Source organism: Schistocerca serialis, chromosome 8 (assembly GCF_023864345.2).
Source record: "Schistocerca serialis cubense isolate TAMUIC-IGC-003099 chromosome 8, iqSchSeri2.2, whole genome shotgun sequence".
NCBI lineage: Eukaryota > Metazoa > Arthropoda > Insecta > Orthoptera > Acrididae > Schistocerca > Schistocerca serialis.
Genome location: NC_064645.1, coordinates 560,863,011 through 560,880,323, shown reverse-complemented (window position 1 = coordinate 560,880,323; position 17,313 = coordinate 560,863,011). Strand labels below are relative to the sequence as shown.

The following is a 17,313-nucleotide window of genomic DNA, read 5'->3' as shown; positions in this document are numbered from 1 at the left end:
GTTGTTGATTTTCCATGTGGAATTGTTGATTTTCCATGTGGAAGTTGTTGATTTTGTTCCCTCCTCCCCCAACTGGCCTCGAAGTAAATGCATGCACTGATCACAATGGACTTCTTCACAGCTCTATAAACAATGTGTGGTGTCAAACAAGTAGAAGGCAGCTGATTATATGTGAGGATTGTGTCTCACACACATGCAATGAGTAGCTGTTGATTGGGAACCCTGATGTAAACACTGCAATAATGAAATACTTTTCAGAAGTCTGGCGACATAAGCATCGGACGGGTAAGGATGCAAAAACAAATGGAATTAAACAAGAGCTATTTGTGCTTTATGTAAATTTCTGTGTATAAAAACTTGACAGCTGTGAAAGGCAACAACAGAGCTTGCATTTACACTTTTTATCTTGTTCACACGTATCGCCACTAAGGAATTGCAGCAGTCTACATCTACCATTACTACAACAAAACTCTAATCAGAAAACAATGAAAATCCACCTGTGACTAGAGAATGGTTACATCTTCACACTGCACAAAGGAAATTATTAATTTAATTGTGGCCCTGCTTCTGTGACTCTTTGAAGCTGATACCCCAAAAATTCTCAAAAAAGGTCTCTCTTCTCTTAAATGTTACCACAAATTTGGCCCCCATTTAAACTAAAGTGAGATATTTGTATGTCAATTAAAATTTTTCCACAATTAACTGTTATGAAATGGTATTAGACAAAGTCCTAATGGAAGTGGTATGTCCTTGTGTTTCTCCCACCCTTTGAACAGGCTTACCCAGCCTGCCCAGCCTACACATTAACATGGGCACTGAACCACATTGCAACTCGCCATTTTTCACATTAAGAAACACTGGCAGAGGTGAAATAAGTGAGAAGTGACAAATACAGATCCCAGGACTCACTATATATAAAACCTGACACTTTCTGATATGTAGATTGGCACTTGATCAGTCACTGTAATGCCGTAGTTTAAGTCCACTGGCTATTAGAAATTCAGAGACATGATTATTTTTATGTAATAATTTGCACTGTAGCCTAAGGAATAAAATTTATCTGGGCCATTTACTTTGTTTGTATAAAAATGTAGATATCATTTTGCCTCTTTGTCATGAGATAATTAAAAGAAACTAGGATTACATTTCCTGCGGTAGCACAGATGCCATGCTAAATATTGCTTCTGCCTGCAGGGCCGTGCCCGAGGCACACGAGAGCAGCAGCAGGACGAGATGGGAGATAGCTACTCTTCAGACGACTCGAGCAACAGCTCAGATGGCGACCGTGATCGCCGCTTACAGTGTTCTCCTTCGTAGTTGGCACCAGCAGCAGTTGACTGCCCCCCATCCCTATGTCGTGCCATCTGAACCCAGCAAAATTAATTTCCTCTTCCTTATAAATGGACATGGAGTGCCTGGCTTCTCAACTCCCATCTTGTTAGCTCTGTAATCCTTCAATAGGATTCCTGTAATATACATTCATTCTTTGTGGCATGTTTGAGAGGAGTTTGTGTACCATCAATTCACTTACATGTCAGCTCAATGGATCATATCCATTGCCTGTCCATTAATACCAAATAATATTAATAGAACATATTCTTCTCTTAAAATATTTGTTAGAATTATTTGTGCTAATTATTTGTTCATTTGATGTTTGTGTTTACTAAAAACCAAAAATTTGGAGAACAGATTTTTTTTCTTCTATATACATGCCACAACTCATCATGAAGTTAAAGTTTATCATTTGGGTGGTTTGATATGTGGGCATTCTGATCCTTGTAAGTGCCACTCTCTTCTACAAAGGTATGTTTGGGATCAGAAAATGTGCTTTTCAGCTCCAGCAGAAACAAAGACTGAAACAAGATTTGAGGTTTGGCATCACATGCATGAATAAATAACATATAACTGAATGTGATATTTGTCAGTCCTCACCATTAAGATTGACTGTTTTATAATACGGATTGTTAATTCTTTGCTTTTCCTTCTCTCTCTCTCTCTCTCTCTCTCTCTCTCTCTGTTCCCCCCACCCCACCCCTCTTTTCCCCCCCTCCTCCTCCTCCTCCTCCTCCTCCTCCTCTTACTCTGCCTCTTCCTCCTCTCTTCTTACATTTTCAGTTATTTTCTTCAAAATTTCATTGGTTTATTGTTGCTCTGTATAGATGTTAGCTCTGGCATTGTAAGTTATATTTTGATGTTTCACATACACTGTTTGAAATGAGATATATTTTTGTTGTATGTGAGCGTCTTGAACCACTGTTACAGAAACTTTCATAATGTAAAATGTTGTAAATTTGTCTAGTTATAATGTAAAAGAGAAAGTGTAAACAATAATGTAAATTTTCAATAAATCACACACAGAAATTCCACACCGTTATTCAGTTTAGTCATGGTAACACACACACACACACACACACACACACACACACACACACACACACACACACACACAGACTTCCATTGCAAATAATGACTGGGGTGCTGATTCCTGTGAGTTACATAAAGCTTTTTTTTTTTTTTTTTTTTTTTTTTTTTTTTTTTTTTTTTTTTTTTTTTTTTTTTTTTTTGTCATGCCTTGTGTCCTGTTTAGCACGTTATATAGGCTACAGTAGTTTCTTGTCACTCGAAAATTTAAATTTTATTATAATATCTGGTGAGGAGATATGTAACCATATCCCAGGCATGAGAGAAACTGTCACACAAAATTTAAACAGTTCCTTTTCAAATGATTCTAACTATTTTAAACCCTTGGCAATACCTTTATGCATTTCAAGTGTTATACTTGTGTGATTATCACACACTCCCTATTCCACAAGCAGTGGGGTTTGTGGCTTTGTAATAATCAGAATATAGGTCACTGAATGGACTGGCTTTGTGTGTGGAGACAATTGATACTAGACTGGTACTTGTACCCTTACACTGTTGATATGTGCAGCTGCTGAATTATCAACACCCCCACAAATCTGTCAGTTTTTGTGACACAATCACTTAGCAGATCAGGAGCCTCACCAACAGATGCTGTAAATTTACAAAAGGCTGTAATCTGTATGCATTTAGTCTCCTCCCCTTGCCTAACCTATCCCCCCCCCCCTCCCCTTCCTCCATGCTTTATCAGCCTCTTATTTTCTAGTGATTTCCTTGCACTACTTGCTATTTCTGTACAGTCCTTTCCACTGAGACATTCCACTGTGTATTTTGTTTAATGGAATATTTGTTATTGTACAATTCCTTTAATGTGCCACACAATGCAGTACATTGCAAGGAGAAGGCGAGAAAGTCACAGCCGGTCAGAGATTATACTGCTATCTGTCAAAGTTTTCCACCGTTGATGGTTTATTGCCAATAGAAATTGTACATGGTTGTTATAACAGGGTTGCCACAATCGGGGAATATCAGAGAACTTCAAATGTATGTGGAAAGTATCTGGGAAATTTGAAAAAAAAAAAAAAAAAAAAAAAAAAAAAAAAAAAAAAAAAAAAAAAAGCCCTGGAAAAATGTCATTTTTGTCTCAGTAGATGTAATGGTTTGTTTATTGAGATGTCTTACATCATCTCTGGCTGGGTGCAGCTTAGTACGTGCACCACTTCCTTACTCCCCCATTCGTACTGCTTCTCCTGTTTCTACAATTCCCCTCAGCTTGCAGTCAGTGCTGTGACCACTTCTTGCCACTAGCCTACCAGCTGCTGACGAGAGGTAGGGAGGCGTGAGGAGTGGTTTGTTTGGATCTGATCCTCAGAGACTGTTGACACAGCATCTGGAGACGGCGGCCATGTATGCGTGAGTTGTATTTGAGTGATTGCATGAATGTGTTATGCTGTCATTTTCTGACAAAGGCTATGGCCAAAAATTTAGTTGTGAGAGTGTGATTGTCTTTTCTATGTGCCTGTCTGCAGCTCAGCGATCATCTTTACGGTGAGTAGCTACATCATATCATTCGTACTGATTCTCAGAGTATTTGTGCAACTTACCTGTTGCATGGATTGATCACCACGGTCTCATTTCAACAACATCGTGTCTGTGACATGCGAAGAGATGGCCACACGAATGGACTTCCATGACAGGCCATTTCTGCAGTTATCTCTAACGGATCGGGCCTCCTGATCTGAAGCCATTTGGTTCCCACGAATGTGCTGGCCTGACAATGGATCTTGTTTCACCAATCTGTCTGCAGTCCGGGCCTGACTGTGTATGGCATAATGCAGTGGATTTACACAGTTTATCTATGGCCCCAGGACTGTGGTGCTCCTGGGCAGGCCAGAAGCCATCGGCGATGGATTCCAGGAATTGCGACTGTCTCACTACAAGTACATTGTACAGTGTGGGGTTTTATAGACATTTTACTCATTCAAGTACATTCTGGCACTCCGAAAGTAGTTTATATATTAGAAAGTACGGACAATAAGAAGAAGAAAAGTGTGCCAGTTGCTGGGAGTTTGTATGCTATGTACTCAAGTATTTCTTGAAAGAAAAACCGCAGAATACCTGTAAAATAACATTGGGTAATAACTGACAATAACTAACATAGTAGAACAACATTTTATTGGCAGTCACTAATAGTGTTGGTTTAAACAACTCTTCCCTGGCTTATACACTACTTCCAAAAGGTCTACTTTTTTCTGAGGTTATTTCTAAAATCAGTGAAGGTATCTTAAATCTGCCTTACAATTCCAAAGAAATGCGTATTTTTGTCACCAAATGTGTTTCATTTTATTGAAGTAAAATAACGTCAGTGGTCTTAATAAAATAATATATACCATTTCACTTGCTTTCTCCATCTAAAAACAGTTCATTACAAAAGTTGTTTATTTTAGTACTTAAGATTTTTGTTCACACATTTAGAAATAAAGGTATTCCTTGTATTTTTTGTCACCTTACATCTTCAGTTACCCTTGAGAGGGAAAAATGCTAAAACTCATCTGGAAATCAGGGAATTCCACTTGGGAAACCTGTGAAAACCCTATAAGAAATCTGCTCCTTCATTGTCTGTGGATGAATCCAAGCACAACAGTAAGGTGGTACATAGGTGATATATTCCATAGCCGAAACATCAAGAAAGTGAGCAATGTGTAATGAGCAACTGACAAAGATATATGAAGCAGCTGACAAAGTGGGCACATCTGAAAGAAGGGTAAGATATAGTTTACATGAGGAGTTAATTACAAGAATGCTTAATGGGGGCAAAAGTAAATGTGAAAACAAATGTCAGGATCATTTTAAAAAGAATCATGCAAATTTTGTGTGAAAATTTCTTTTGATAGACAATATTTGTATCTGTAATTTCATCCGAGAAATGAAATGGCTAACAAAGCAGTGGGCATAACCCATTGGTATTGCACCAAAAATCCATCAAATGGAGAAGCTATTGGCAGCATTTTCTGGAATGCAAAAGTGAATAGCCATCTGTTACTTCCACTTAGTTAACTTTAATTGGCAAATGTGCTGGAAGTCTTCTGGATCGATTGGGTGCGGAACTGTCTACAAGTCCTAGACTGGCCAGAGATGCTTTGGTACAAATTGTTGGAATGTCTGTTCCATTTGTCATATTTAGCCTCCTTTGACTTTCATGACTTCCCACATACAAAGAAGTTTGTGACTTTAAAGTTTATAGTCCAATGGAGGGGCTATGAAGAATTGCTTTAGATTGTGTTCTCTATAGGAAATGAAACTATTTTAACACTTCAGTCTTGTATAAATTTTTGTGTGTGCAAATTCTTTCAGCTCATAGAAAATAAAATCTAGTATCTTAGACATTAAATATTTAAAGCTGTTGTTTATAAGAAAGAGTGGGTACATGTAATATTGCTGCAGAATAAAAATGGTATATTCTGATCTCATGATAAACAGTTTGGTTTTCACAAATTCAGCACAGCAGCTTGAATTTCACGTCTTGTAGGTTGCAGCAAGATAGTGGAGTTACAAAAAATAATTACTGAGCTCTTGTAACATAACTGTGTTAAAAATCATATCCACAAGCTTCTCAAGAAAGTGGATGGTGATTTTGACTTCCAGGGAAAGCATATCGGCCCTTTTCCAGAAATGGGCATGTTGAAAGTTAGAGCTAAATATGTTGTCCGGTAATTCTGTCAGTAGAAATAAAAAACCTCTGAATCAGTGTTTGTAATATATAATAACAGAGTTCATTACACACAAAGGCTGCATGGGGTAGCCATGCAGTCTGAGGCGCCTTGTCACGGTCTGTGCGGCTCCCCCTGTTGGAGGTTCGAGTCCTCCCTTGGGCATGGGTGTGTGTGTGTGTGTGTGTGTGTGTGTGTGTGTGTGTGTTGTCCATAGCGTAAGTTGAAGTAGTTTGTCCCATAAGACCTTACCACAAATTTCCAAATTTTACACACACATCTGCTCACATTATGGTGAAAACCCAGGCATCATGCCAGCTTAAGGTACGAGTAATGGAGACAAGAAAACACCAGTAATACACTACAGATGGTGTGGAATGTACACTGGATTGGCCAGTCTGTTCAGAAGTCAGTAATACAGTAGTATGTGTTTACAATCTGAACTATACAGTGGATAAACCTGAATGAAACGGTACTATTTTGGTTACAGAATTAAGAGTGTGACTTTTTGTGTATAGAGAAGCAAGTGGTAATGGTATAGAAGCTGTATCAGGCCAAATACCTTTGTTTGAAAACATCTGTCACAGGAGTTGGACGAGCACACCTTGTGGCACATGGTCTTTAATATTTTAATTTATCGCTTGATGATATGCCCCCCCTGTTTTCTGTTGTTGAGAAATGACTCCATGTGTGTGAGGGGTAGACCTTTAATGCCATATTATTTTAGTTTCACCTAGCAGAATTTTATGGTCATTCCACATGATCAAAGATCTCGGCAAAATCCACAAAACATGCCTATAGGGTGTTTTGTATTTAGTTTGGTAGAACTGAGTTTGAGGTCGTATATTGCCTTCTCAATAGAAGATCCTAGAGGGAATCTAAACTGAAGTGTTGTTGAGAGGTTATTCCCAGAAAGGTGGTTCGGTTTTTTGTTGTGAGCTACCTTGTTGAGAAATTTTGAGTATGTAGTAAGGAAAGAAATCTGTCAACAATTAGTCAGTTGCTCATCTCAACTTTTATATGTTGGTGTTACTACTGCATACTTAAGACATTCAGGGAAGACTCTGTGAATCATTGATTGTTTACAAGGGTAACTCGAGTGTAGCACTGCAGAGTCATACAGGATTTTAGTTCTTTGACTGGGAAATCATCAGAGCCAGAAAAGGTAATGAATTACTTGGAGATGCAATTTTGAACTGCTGTTGTGAATGCTGCACCTTGGGCATGTTGTACAAATAAATATTATTATATGAAAAAGTGTCTCCTTTTATTTTTGTCATTGTCGCCATACCAAAGGTACATGTGAATTTTTCTCATTTTCACTTGAGTATTTGATTCAGGAGAGACTGAAAATTTTAAGGTGTACACTGGACTGAGACAAGGGGATGCCATCTCACCTATTCTATTTAATATTCTCTTAGAGAAGATTGATAGAGAATTCACCAAAACTAATCCACAAGGGATCCAACTGCAGGGACAGAACATTACTAGACTTGCTTATGCAGATGATGTAGCCTTAATAAGCACTTCAAAAGCTGAATTAATCAGGATGATGCAAAATTATTACAAAATAGCTGAGAAAGCTGGACTTCATGTGAATGAAGAAAAGACAGAATATCTAGTCATAAGTAAAAAACTCCAAAAAAATACACCACTGACCGTAAATGGTCTCACTTTCAAGGCAGTTGACCACTTCAAGTACTTAGGGAGTCTTTTTAGCAGAGACAATAGAGCAGAAATAGAAATAGATGCCCGTCTAGCAGCAGCTAATAAAACTTTTTACAGCTGTATCAAAATTTTAAGGATGAGATCACTTAGTACTGAATTCAAAATCCGTTTTTATCAGTCAACTATTGTACCAGTAGCATTATATGGATGTGAAGCTATTACATTCAGGAAAAAAGATGAAGAAAAACTGTTGGTATTTGAAAGAAAAATACTAAGAAAAATATTTGGACCAATCTTCGATGAAAATGTCATGGAGTGGAGGATAAGGAAAAATGAAGAACTACGGGAGCTGTACAAACATAGTACCATTGTGGAAATGTTAAAGAAGAGAAGACTGAACTGGGCTGGTCATGTAGCAAGGATGCCGAAGAACAGACTACCCAAAATAGCATCCACTAAGAAATTAGAAGGAAAGAGAAGAAGAGGAAGACCTCGAATTAGGTGGATGGAGAATATCCGGGAAGATGCAGCTAGGATGGGCATCAACTCTGATTGGACAACAATTTCCCTGGATAGAAATAATTGGAAGAGGCTCGTAGAGCAGGTGTATGGTCGATAAGGCCTTAGCCACGTGTAAAGTAAGTAAAGTAAAGTAATTTGATTCATTCATTTCAGGACAGTTAGCCCATTAAATGAAGGCAAAAAAAGGGTTGATTAAGGGGGGAAAAAAAACTGTGCAGTCACAAAGTTTTGCGCAACATAGGAGGGAGTGTCATGCGTAACATACTAAAAAGCATGAGTGATTGGCTATGAGCTTTGGGGTAGGGTATTTAAAGGTCAGTTTTGTATGTTTTTGTCAAGTAACTCGAATGCAGCAGTTCCTAGCGAAAATATTTCACCATACAAATTTAAATTACATTAAATTTCCTATAAAAGAGGTTACATCCATATTTCTGTGTTGCAGGAGATGGAAAAATTACAGATCAGTAAAAATATTGTTCTAAATGAAGAAATTACTGTTTATCTTTCAATGAAATTTATTAATAACAAATATTAAAAGTGTGTTCTATGCCTAAGTGCAGTAGAGCCATATTAAGAGAGAGACTGTGTCCTAGTGGTGTAGCAGGTTGCAAAAAGGGGGGGGGGGGGGATGCACGAGGTACAAGTGCGAGGGAAGCTATGTCACTGGGTTGCTCTCATGCACTTCCCTTCTACATAGATCTGCTAACTGAAAGATAAGCAGGTGATTCCCCACTCTATCTGCCCCATTATGTCGTAAGAAGCAATGACAGAGTGATTCACAAAGTTAAATGGTCCCTCCACAGCACACCTTCTGAATCACTGGTGACAGAGTGCGCAAGCATGCCCGGGAAGGCTTATTTTGCACAAAATACTTTAATGCTACATGGAATGCTGACCATCATCATCTTGAACAGTTTCCATACTGGGGCTGTTTGGAACATAAGCTTTGGCATCTAGTCCAGTTTTCCCAGCTCTTGGTCACTTCCTTCACATCTCCATTTTGTGTATCTTCTTGGGAATCCTGTTTTTTCCCATTCTCTTTATTTATCTATACCATTTAGCCTCAATGTTTCTATTATTCTTTGCAAGGGTTACTCTCTCAGTGTTTCCATTATCTTTTCATTCCTTCTCTCTCCTTGTTACTCCTGACCTACTTCTGAGAAACTTCACTTTGTAAGCTTGTAATCTGCTTATATCTCTTTTCTTCATTATTCATGTTTCAGATGCATAGGTCAGTATTGGGATGTAGAAGCTTACATCTTACATATATTACTACTTTGCTTTTTTGTGGGCCGTCTTTGTTCTGAAACAAGCTCCTAAGGATTCGTGGGAATGCTTCTGCCTGTCTACCAGGTTCACTGATCTTTCTCAATACTTTCATTTTCCTCCTTCACATTTCCCAAGTACTTGACACTTTCCACCTACTTCTATTGTTCACCTCTATTTCCGCTAGTTGGTCTGTCTTCCTTTCTAATTGTAACCAGGATATCACATTTGTTGACATAAATTTCATTCAGTACTGTTCCTCAATTTCTGTCCAAGCATCCAGCTGTTCCTGAATCTCCTCCTCCCTATTTTTCCAGATCATGAAGTCATCCATGAACCCCATTGCTTTCATTTTGTCTTCCCCAGTTTTTCTGTCATCTTAATCATTATCTCATCTAAGACCACAATGGAGAAGAGAAGCGATAATGCACATCTCTGTTTCACATCACTTGTTTACTAGAACCAATCTGTCCTTTCAATTCTCACTTTCACACAACCCAGACTTCCACAGTACATCTATTCCATTGTGTTTGTTGTCTCTCTTTTCCATTCCCTTCTTTTCTAGTACTTCCCAGACCTTCCTAATAACATGAATGCAAGTAATTCATATGGATTTCTATGTAAATTTTTGCAGATTGTTGTACACTACTAGAGGGGAAATTGATTATTAGTCATTCTTTATGTATTGTTTTTATGGGAAAGCCAACTTCCCCCACCATGAGTGCTGCTCAGTTTTTGGTTTACAGACAAATTATACCTTCCCAGCACTTTCATTGTGTTCCAGCACTTTCATTGTGTTCTCTTATGGTAACAGACAAAACAACTTCATTCAGAATGTGTTTTATTTTACAGTGAGTGACTTTTCCACAAGAAATAAAATTAAGAAAATAAGATGCAAGACTTATACTTTACTCATACAACACTCTTTTCATTCCTGTACAGAATGGCTGGAAGCTGGTAATTTTTCATATTTCATAACAATTTGTTGTTAAATTTTTTCCTAGAATATTCCATTGTAGTGCCATATTTTCACAGTCTGTACTACTTTATTAAAATGTGTTTAGGTATGTACAAACTAAGCATAATGTAAATAAGTGATTGTTCCCATTTTTTAACCACTAATTCAACTGAAGCTGCTTGAATTCTGCTAAAACAAATCATGGTTCCATATTCTGTCTCAATATGGATTGATATATTTCACAAAACTGATTTATGAAATTATATTTCATGACCACCAAATCGCCCATCATTTCTTCATTATATTGATGTGTCCCATATAAATATTTACAAACTTTGCAGAGCCTGGTCTAAGCAACAAACAAAGATGAAATGATGCTAATCACATAGAGGAAGTTGTAGAATGGAACAATCCTCCAACAAAATGAGATTAAGAAATGTGGACAATTCAATGTTTCACATGTCTACTTTTGTCGTGACAAGAAGGCACATTCCCATCATTGATGGGCTCATGTATAAAGCTAACAAACATTGTTTACATCTTTCATAATCAACTATTGGTGAACTGAAATGAATAAGAAATAGCATTTCTTATACTAATCACTAATCCAAAAAGCGTTCATTTCAGGCCAACATGTTTTGGTTGTCGGCTGTCATTGTTCAGTGGCCTTTAACCATGAAATTTTTGTCAGGTTCTTACACAGATAAATGTGAAAAAAATTAATAAAATCTGACTTTGACACTCATGGAGACAAGTTCTTTCTACATTATGAGAATGAGTTAGGAGAGAGCCAACATGGAGTTAAAATTGTTTGTTCATTGAACAGTGAGGTTCCAACCCTTTTTAAAATTACAAATGGTTCAAATGGCTCTGAGCACTATGGGACTCAACTTCTGAGGTCATTAGTCCCCTAGAACTTAGAACTAGTTAAACCTACCTAACCTAAAGACATCACAAATTACAGCCTCTAAAACCAATTACAGATTTGGTAAGTAGTAATTTTTTGCATTGGAATTAAGGTATTTAAGACATTATGAAAGAAAAGTTTCACAAATTAATACGTAATTATTCAATAAGCAGACCACAGATCATAACCTACATCTTGCTTCCTGAACCGAGGAATCAGTCTCGAAAAGACAAGCGAAGAAAGGAACATTTTCTTGTTACAAAAAATGATAAATCACGTATGCAGCTTCTCATGCTGTTTATACAAATCTTTGATTCCTCTACTACTTAAATCTGTCATACAATATTTTATTACATTTATATTAGCTTGTGATCTAAAAAGTAATGTTATGAGTGATATGATTAGTACTGTGATATTTCATGGATATTAAGTTATTTATAACTCATGACTAACTCCTTGAGCTACCTAAAAGTTTAGGCTTTGGCTTAAACCATATCATTAAGCTTGATAAAGCTGGTGATGGAAGCTAGTATAGGGTGGACCAAGAGGATGATGAATGAGGTACAGTTTGTTATAAAAAAGTAGGTTTATATCCAGATTGGAGAATTAGATCAGGTGCATTAAAATGCTAGAAATACAGAGGAATGGACAGTGAAGTGTGTAAATAAATGGCCAACTCGTGTTTTTCCATGCAATGTGGTAACAGTAAATATGTGAGAAAATGGAAAATGCACAAGGGTGTTCCTTGCATATTATTCGATAGCTACAATAGCGTTTAAAGAAACAGAAGAAATAACTGCTGAGAAATACAGACTTCACTCTGCCTGAAGGGGAAATATATAGTACAAATTGAATAGATTAAAAATTCTAGTAAACAGCATAACTTAAACTAATAGGCAACAGATAATCAGAGCTGGAGAAAACAGAGTTAACGAAATGGATTCCATAATTACTGGAATTAGCGAAGAAATAAACCTCTCAAGAGCTTTTAAAATAATTATATAAATCATAATACATGCTCTAACTAGTAACTTATACTGTGTTGGCACACAGGAGAAATTACTTAAAAATATTTTCAGCGAATTACACAACGGAGAAACAATATACGGACGATTTTAAAAACATAATTACATTTCGAGCGACGTCTCTATCGAATGCCACGTTTTATAAATACGAAGTTAAATATTGTTTGATGGGACCTGTCGGGTAAGGGGGTTTCAAATCAATAATGAAAGTCAGAGTGTCCTGGGATTTATAAGCATATTTGGCAGGAGGAACGGTAGGGTTGTATATCAAAAGATTTATGGCCAAGTTGACTGCGCCTAGACATAAGGACTCGCGCTACATAGATTCAAACATTAAAGCACTTTACGAGGAGGGAGAGGTATCACCTGTAATAAACGTAACACGGCCTCAAGACGAGGTTCTTCAAGATGCTAGTAGGTAGCAGCACGGTCGTATGGTAGAGTAGGAACGACGTGCCTGCCGCGGAGATCGACGTATCAGTTCCGATGTTCTCCAACAGAAGTCGTCTTGGTCAACGCGATCCACTGTTGTTTCTGCGCACGCGTAGGCGGTGCAGGACGTTCGGCGAAAATCGGTACTGCTGACCGAAGCGGTACAAAATTGTGCGAATCGTTGTGGATACACCTACCAAGTGCGCGGAAGAAGAAGAAGCTGTACTTTATGAAGCGGCAGGAGGAAGAATTACATTCGGGCAGCGAACCGTTCGAAAACCGGCCTTAGGTAAGTGAAGAAAGCACAGGTGAAAGAAGTAACGCGGCGGCATCATCTGTGCACTGGCTCCGGAGTCCTCTTACCGCAGCAGACGACGCGCGTATCCACATGCTGTTTGTCTCGAGCCTAGCCAGTGACATCAATCGGGTGCCCTGTTGTTGAGCAGCACGAGTAATTGCTGCTTAAGTCTGTGCGTTATTAGTGAAGTTCAACAGTGCTCACTGTTGCAGGCACAACAGAGGCGTTCCTGAAAGCAGTCTAGGTCACACTCTGTCAAACGCGTTTTCTCTGCTGTTCAGGCTGAAACTATTTTTCCATTGGGTAATTTGCTGATGTATGTTTATTTTTTAGAAGAAGCCACAAGTACGTCTGTGCTGCGATAAACAGTTCTTAGCTGACTGCACGAGTAGTTAATTCTACCAACCACTGAGATGTGTGTATTTTATCCTCGCACGTCTGTCTCCTATGTTTAGTAGCGATTTACGTCTCTGTTAGTTTCTTTCGATTTGTCTGACAGCTACGGATCGCCCTAGTAGATGTTTCGTGACAATTGGTCTCTTTGCTGTCGCTTCAGCCTGACGGCGCGTTCTAGGTCCGTATCTGGCCCGTCAGCTGTTAATACCTTCATCTCAGTCTCAGATAAGAGAGATGCTGAAGACTGCGATGCAGTTTCGTTAGGTTCCGGCTTCCCGGCATGACTGTTTGCTACTAGAAAGGTCTTCATAATACGCGAGCCGACACAGTTGCTTTATTTTCTTCTGCGCGTAAGTATAGTTTCATCCTAAGAACTTATTATCACAAACTGCTGTTTTTAAGAAACACTATTAATTTTATGAAAATTTTTACCGACGAAAACTGTCGGGTTTTATCATTATTGACCGTAAAAAGTTTTTATCAGAAGGAATCGTTAGGATGAAATTAGTACTACCATTATTAAATGAGTATCAGAATTCTAGGAAGTTTCTGTCAATAACGAAAAACGCCGACAATGGTCCTAGGAAACAATAGTGCAATGTAATTAGTTATTGTGCAGAGCCTTTAGTTTTTGTTTCAATGTCTTGTCACGATTTCGGCTCTAGTATTGTATCATCCCGATGCGGGAAATACGTAGCAGAAAACCCACCCATACACAAACAAGTGTTTACGGTTACACAGGGAATCTATACATTATCGGAAGTGTGTTTTTAATTTTGGGAAAATAAGTGAAGGTCTTAATTGCTACTGTTTCCGTCATTCCATCATCTGGAGTTCCCGAACTTTTCAACTATTATTCTGGGCAGATATTTGACGTCAAAAAGAAACGATGTTGTTTGAAAGCAAACGAAAGGCAGTTCCTCGCTGTTGTGTAAATATACATCTGTTCTTTCATTGGCATTGATGAGACCTGGGAACGTAATTTTCTGATAGCTTTATTGTGTTCAATATTATTATGTAATAATATTCTTCTGAAACATATGATTCAACATCATAAAAATTGTTTTGTTTGGCTCTGATGGCCATGTTCAAAAATGAACATCTCATCTTCAGATAATAGTGTGATTTATTGTGGCGTTTTTTCTTAATAAAATGAACAATTTATTTTAAGCCTTCTGTGATGTTTTAACAAATTTTGTACTGGTGATTGACACAACCAAGTGAGAAGTCCACGGACAACGTTCTCTTAACTTAATTTTACAAGAATTCGATGTCTAATTTCTGGGAAGTCACGGAAGATATGCAGACAAAGAACATTTCAAAATTAAGGGAGTTAAAAACACGAACATTGAAATATCCCCATAGTGCAACGTAATCTATTTGGGACGCATTGGACGCCTTTTATATAGGTTCAGCAGTTTTGTGTCCTCTCCGAAATCTTGTGCATGAGTTCCACTAGAGTAATAGTGTTCACTGCTACATGAGTTAGACATCAGATGAAAGTATGTGACATCACATATGCTAAAATCCACCATCAGAACGTGATTATAGCCTTATTCACTCTTGTTAACAGATACAGAGAAATAAACATTAAAACATTGAAAGCTGCTGATACCTAAGTTTATTCTCTAATACGATTTCAGCACTTTTCGTGTTTTAATATATCAACTTCTCAACTTGCCTGTTTCTTCTTGATCACTCTACTGTAAAGCTTTATATAATTTTCTGTCTTTGGTTCCTTTTAGTTCCTTCGATGCTTCCCTTGTTATTGCAGTCTTTACTTTGTATGTTTTGAGACTATAGTTTTATTCAACTTCTGCTCATTCCTCAGTATTCCTTGTGCATTCGACACTGCTCTGATTAGTTTATGAAACATCTGCAAGAAACGTCAAAAGTAAAGTTATGAGATTTTATAAAGTAATGTTAGTATCCACCTTGTTCTACGGACCAGACAGTCGGGCTCCAAGAAAGAAAGCTCTTAGTCGATATGAAAGACAAGAAATGATTTTCGTCAGATCAGTAAAATATTGCAGCAGAGAAGGTAAGACCAGGTACTTCTGCATAAGGTAGAATTAGGGTGTGAAATCTGCAATAGAGAAAGCTCCACAGAACGGAAACGAATGGAAGGAACATCTTTTGCTTATGTTGGATACGGGATCCCAAAGTTAGCTTAACATAATAAACCTCTGGGGAGAAGACCAGATCAGTGGGCTGACACAGGACAAGATAGGGAATCCAGAACAGGCTTACCCCAACCTAAACCAGGAAAGCCAGCAGAACAACAAAATGAAAACTAATGTATATTATTATTATTATTATTATTATTTATTATTATTATTATTATCACCCTTAAATTACCTTGTCAAACCGTTGCAGCGATTGTAATCTTAATTTAGGGATCGAGACACCCAAACAAACAAACAGATTTTTATAGTTTGCAAACACACCGAAACTTAAAAGAAAATTATTAATGGGAAACAGGTGCAAATTCACTGACAGTGACAGTTACAGGCAAAGATGTTACTGAGGAATCAGAGGTACCAGTAATACTAGCAAAAAAAGCATTTCTAGCAGTAAAAGAAGACATGAAGGACTACCAGGCAGTGTTGTACAGCTTCTTTGTAGAATTTTATTTATTTGCTGTCCATCTCTAATCATATTAGAACCAAAGATGTTATCAGTTTGAGTACATACACAGATACATGTACCAATGCATATACACATTGTGAAAAAAATATTTTGAGATATAACTGGCCATTGCTGTTACTGATCAAAATACAAATTTGACCGCCTAACAATACATGGCCTGCCGGTATCCATTATAAATACACATAAATGTACAACGTAAATGAGACTACACCTATGGAAGCGAAATAATTGCAAGATCGTGTCAATGCAAGTTACGTAACCCGTTGCCCTTGGTAGTTAAAATCGGAAATAGATGGTCTGTGTAACGAACAAAGAGTTATACAACCTGACATCTGTTTTATTTCTTTTGCCCTTGTTGACAGTTGCTGTGTTCCAGCTCGTAAACAACTCAATAATGGCTTATAGCTGAAATTGCAACTGTGCGATTAACAATAAATGCCGTCTTTTTAGAAAAAATCAATGAGACTAAGAAACTCAAACAGAATTACGTACAGTTACGTAGGATCATCTTTAGGACACTACCTGAATGTGTCTTATGAATAAAATGCCTTTTCTCTAAGCCATTTTCGTGTGGTGCTTCTGAACGCTGCAAGTAAAGAATCTAGGACTCTACTACAGTAGGGACCGCGAAGGTAAGATTATACAGTGTACACAGAGGCATACGCAGTCATTCTTCCCACGTCCCGTATGAGAATAGAATGAGAAGAAACTTTAACATGTGACACAACGCTAATTACCCTATGCCATGCACTTCGCAGTGGTTCACAGGGTGTGTTTGTAGATGTAGGTGTGACATACCAGATGCCTGAGCCGGCGACATGTTAAGGAACTGTGAGCTACTGTGTGTGTATAACTATTTCTTTTTTCACGTCTGGCAGCAGGGACGTCGATATGGTGTTTTTTGCGTGTGTGCGTTAAGCAGTTTTTTTTTAAGTACAGCTTGCAAGACTGGTTACTTTTGACTTTACAGATACATCTAAATTTCTCCATAACAGAAGTCCATATGTTTTGATAAAAGGCATAGTACTCACTGAGCAACAGTTTATCACTAGCACAACCTAAGCTTACTGTACTTTAGTTTTTTGCATGTTCCGTCGATCATATTCGAGACCATTCGCAAT

At 37.8% G+C, this 17,313-nt stretch overlaps 1 protein-coding gene across 2 annotated transcripts in view; it reads left to right on the top strand.

Moving 5' to 3' along the window:
* Nucleotides 1-2,032, top strand: part of LOC126416148 (DDB1- and CUL4-associated factor 8-like) — a 116,992-nt gene extending 114,960 nt beyond the window's left edge. For both annotated transcript variants that reach the window (XM_050083696.1, XM_050083697.1), the window contains exon 11: nucleotides 1,195-2,032. In XM_050083696.1, the coding sequence (XP_049939653.1) occupies nucleotides 1,195-1,317 (123 nt within the window). In that variant the 3' untranslated portion in view covers nucleotides 1,318-2,032. The remainder of the gene's footprint in view (nucleotides 1-1,194) is intronic.
* The last annotated feature ends 15,281 nt before the right edge of the window (nucleotides 2,033-17,313 follow it).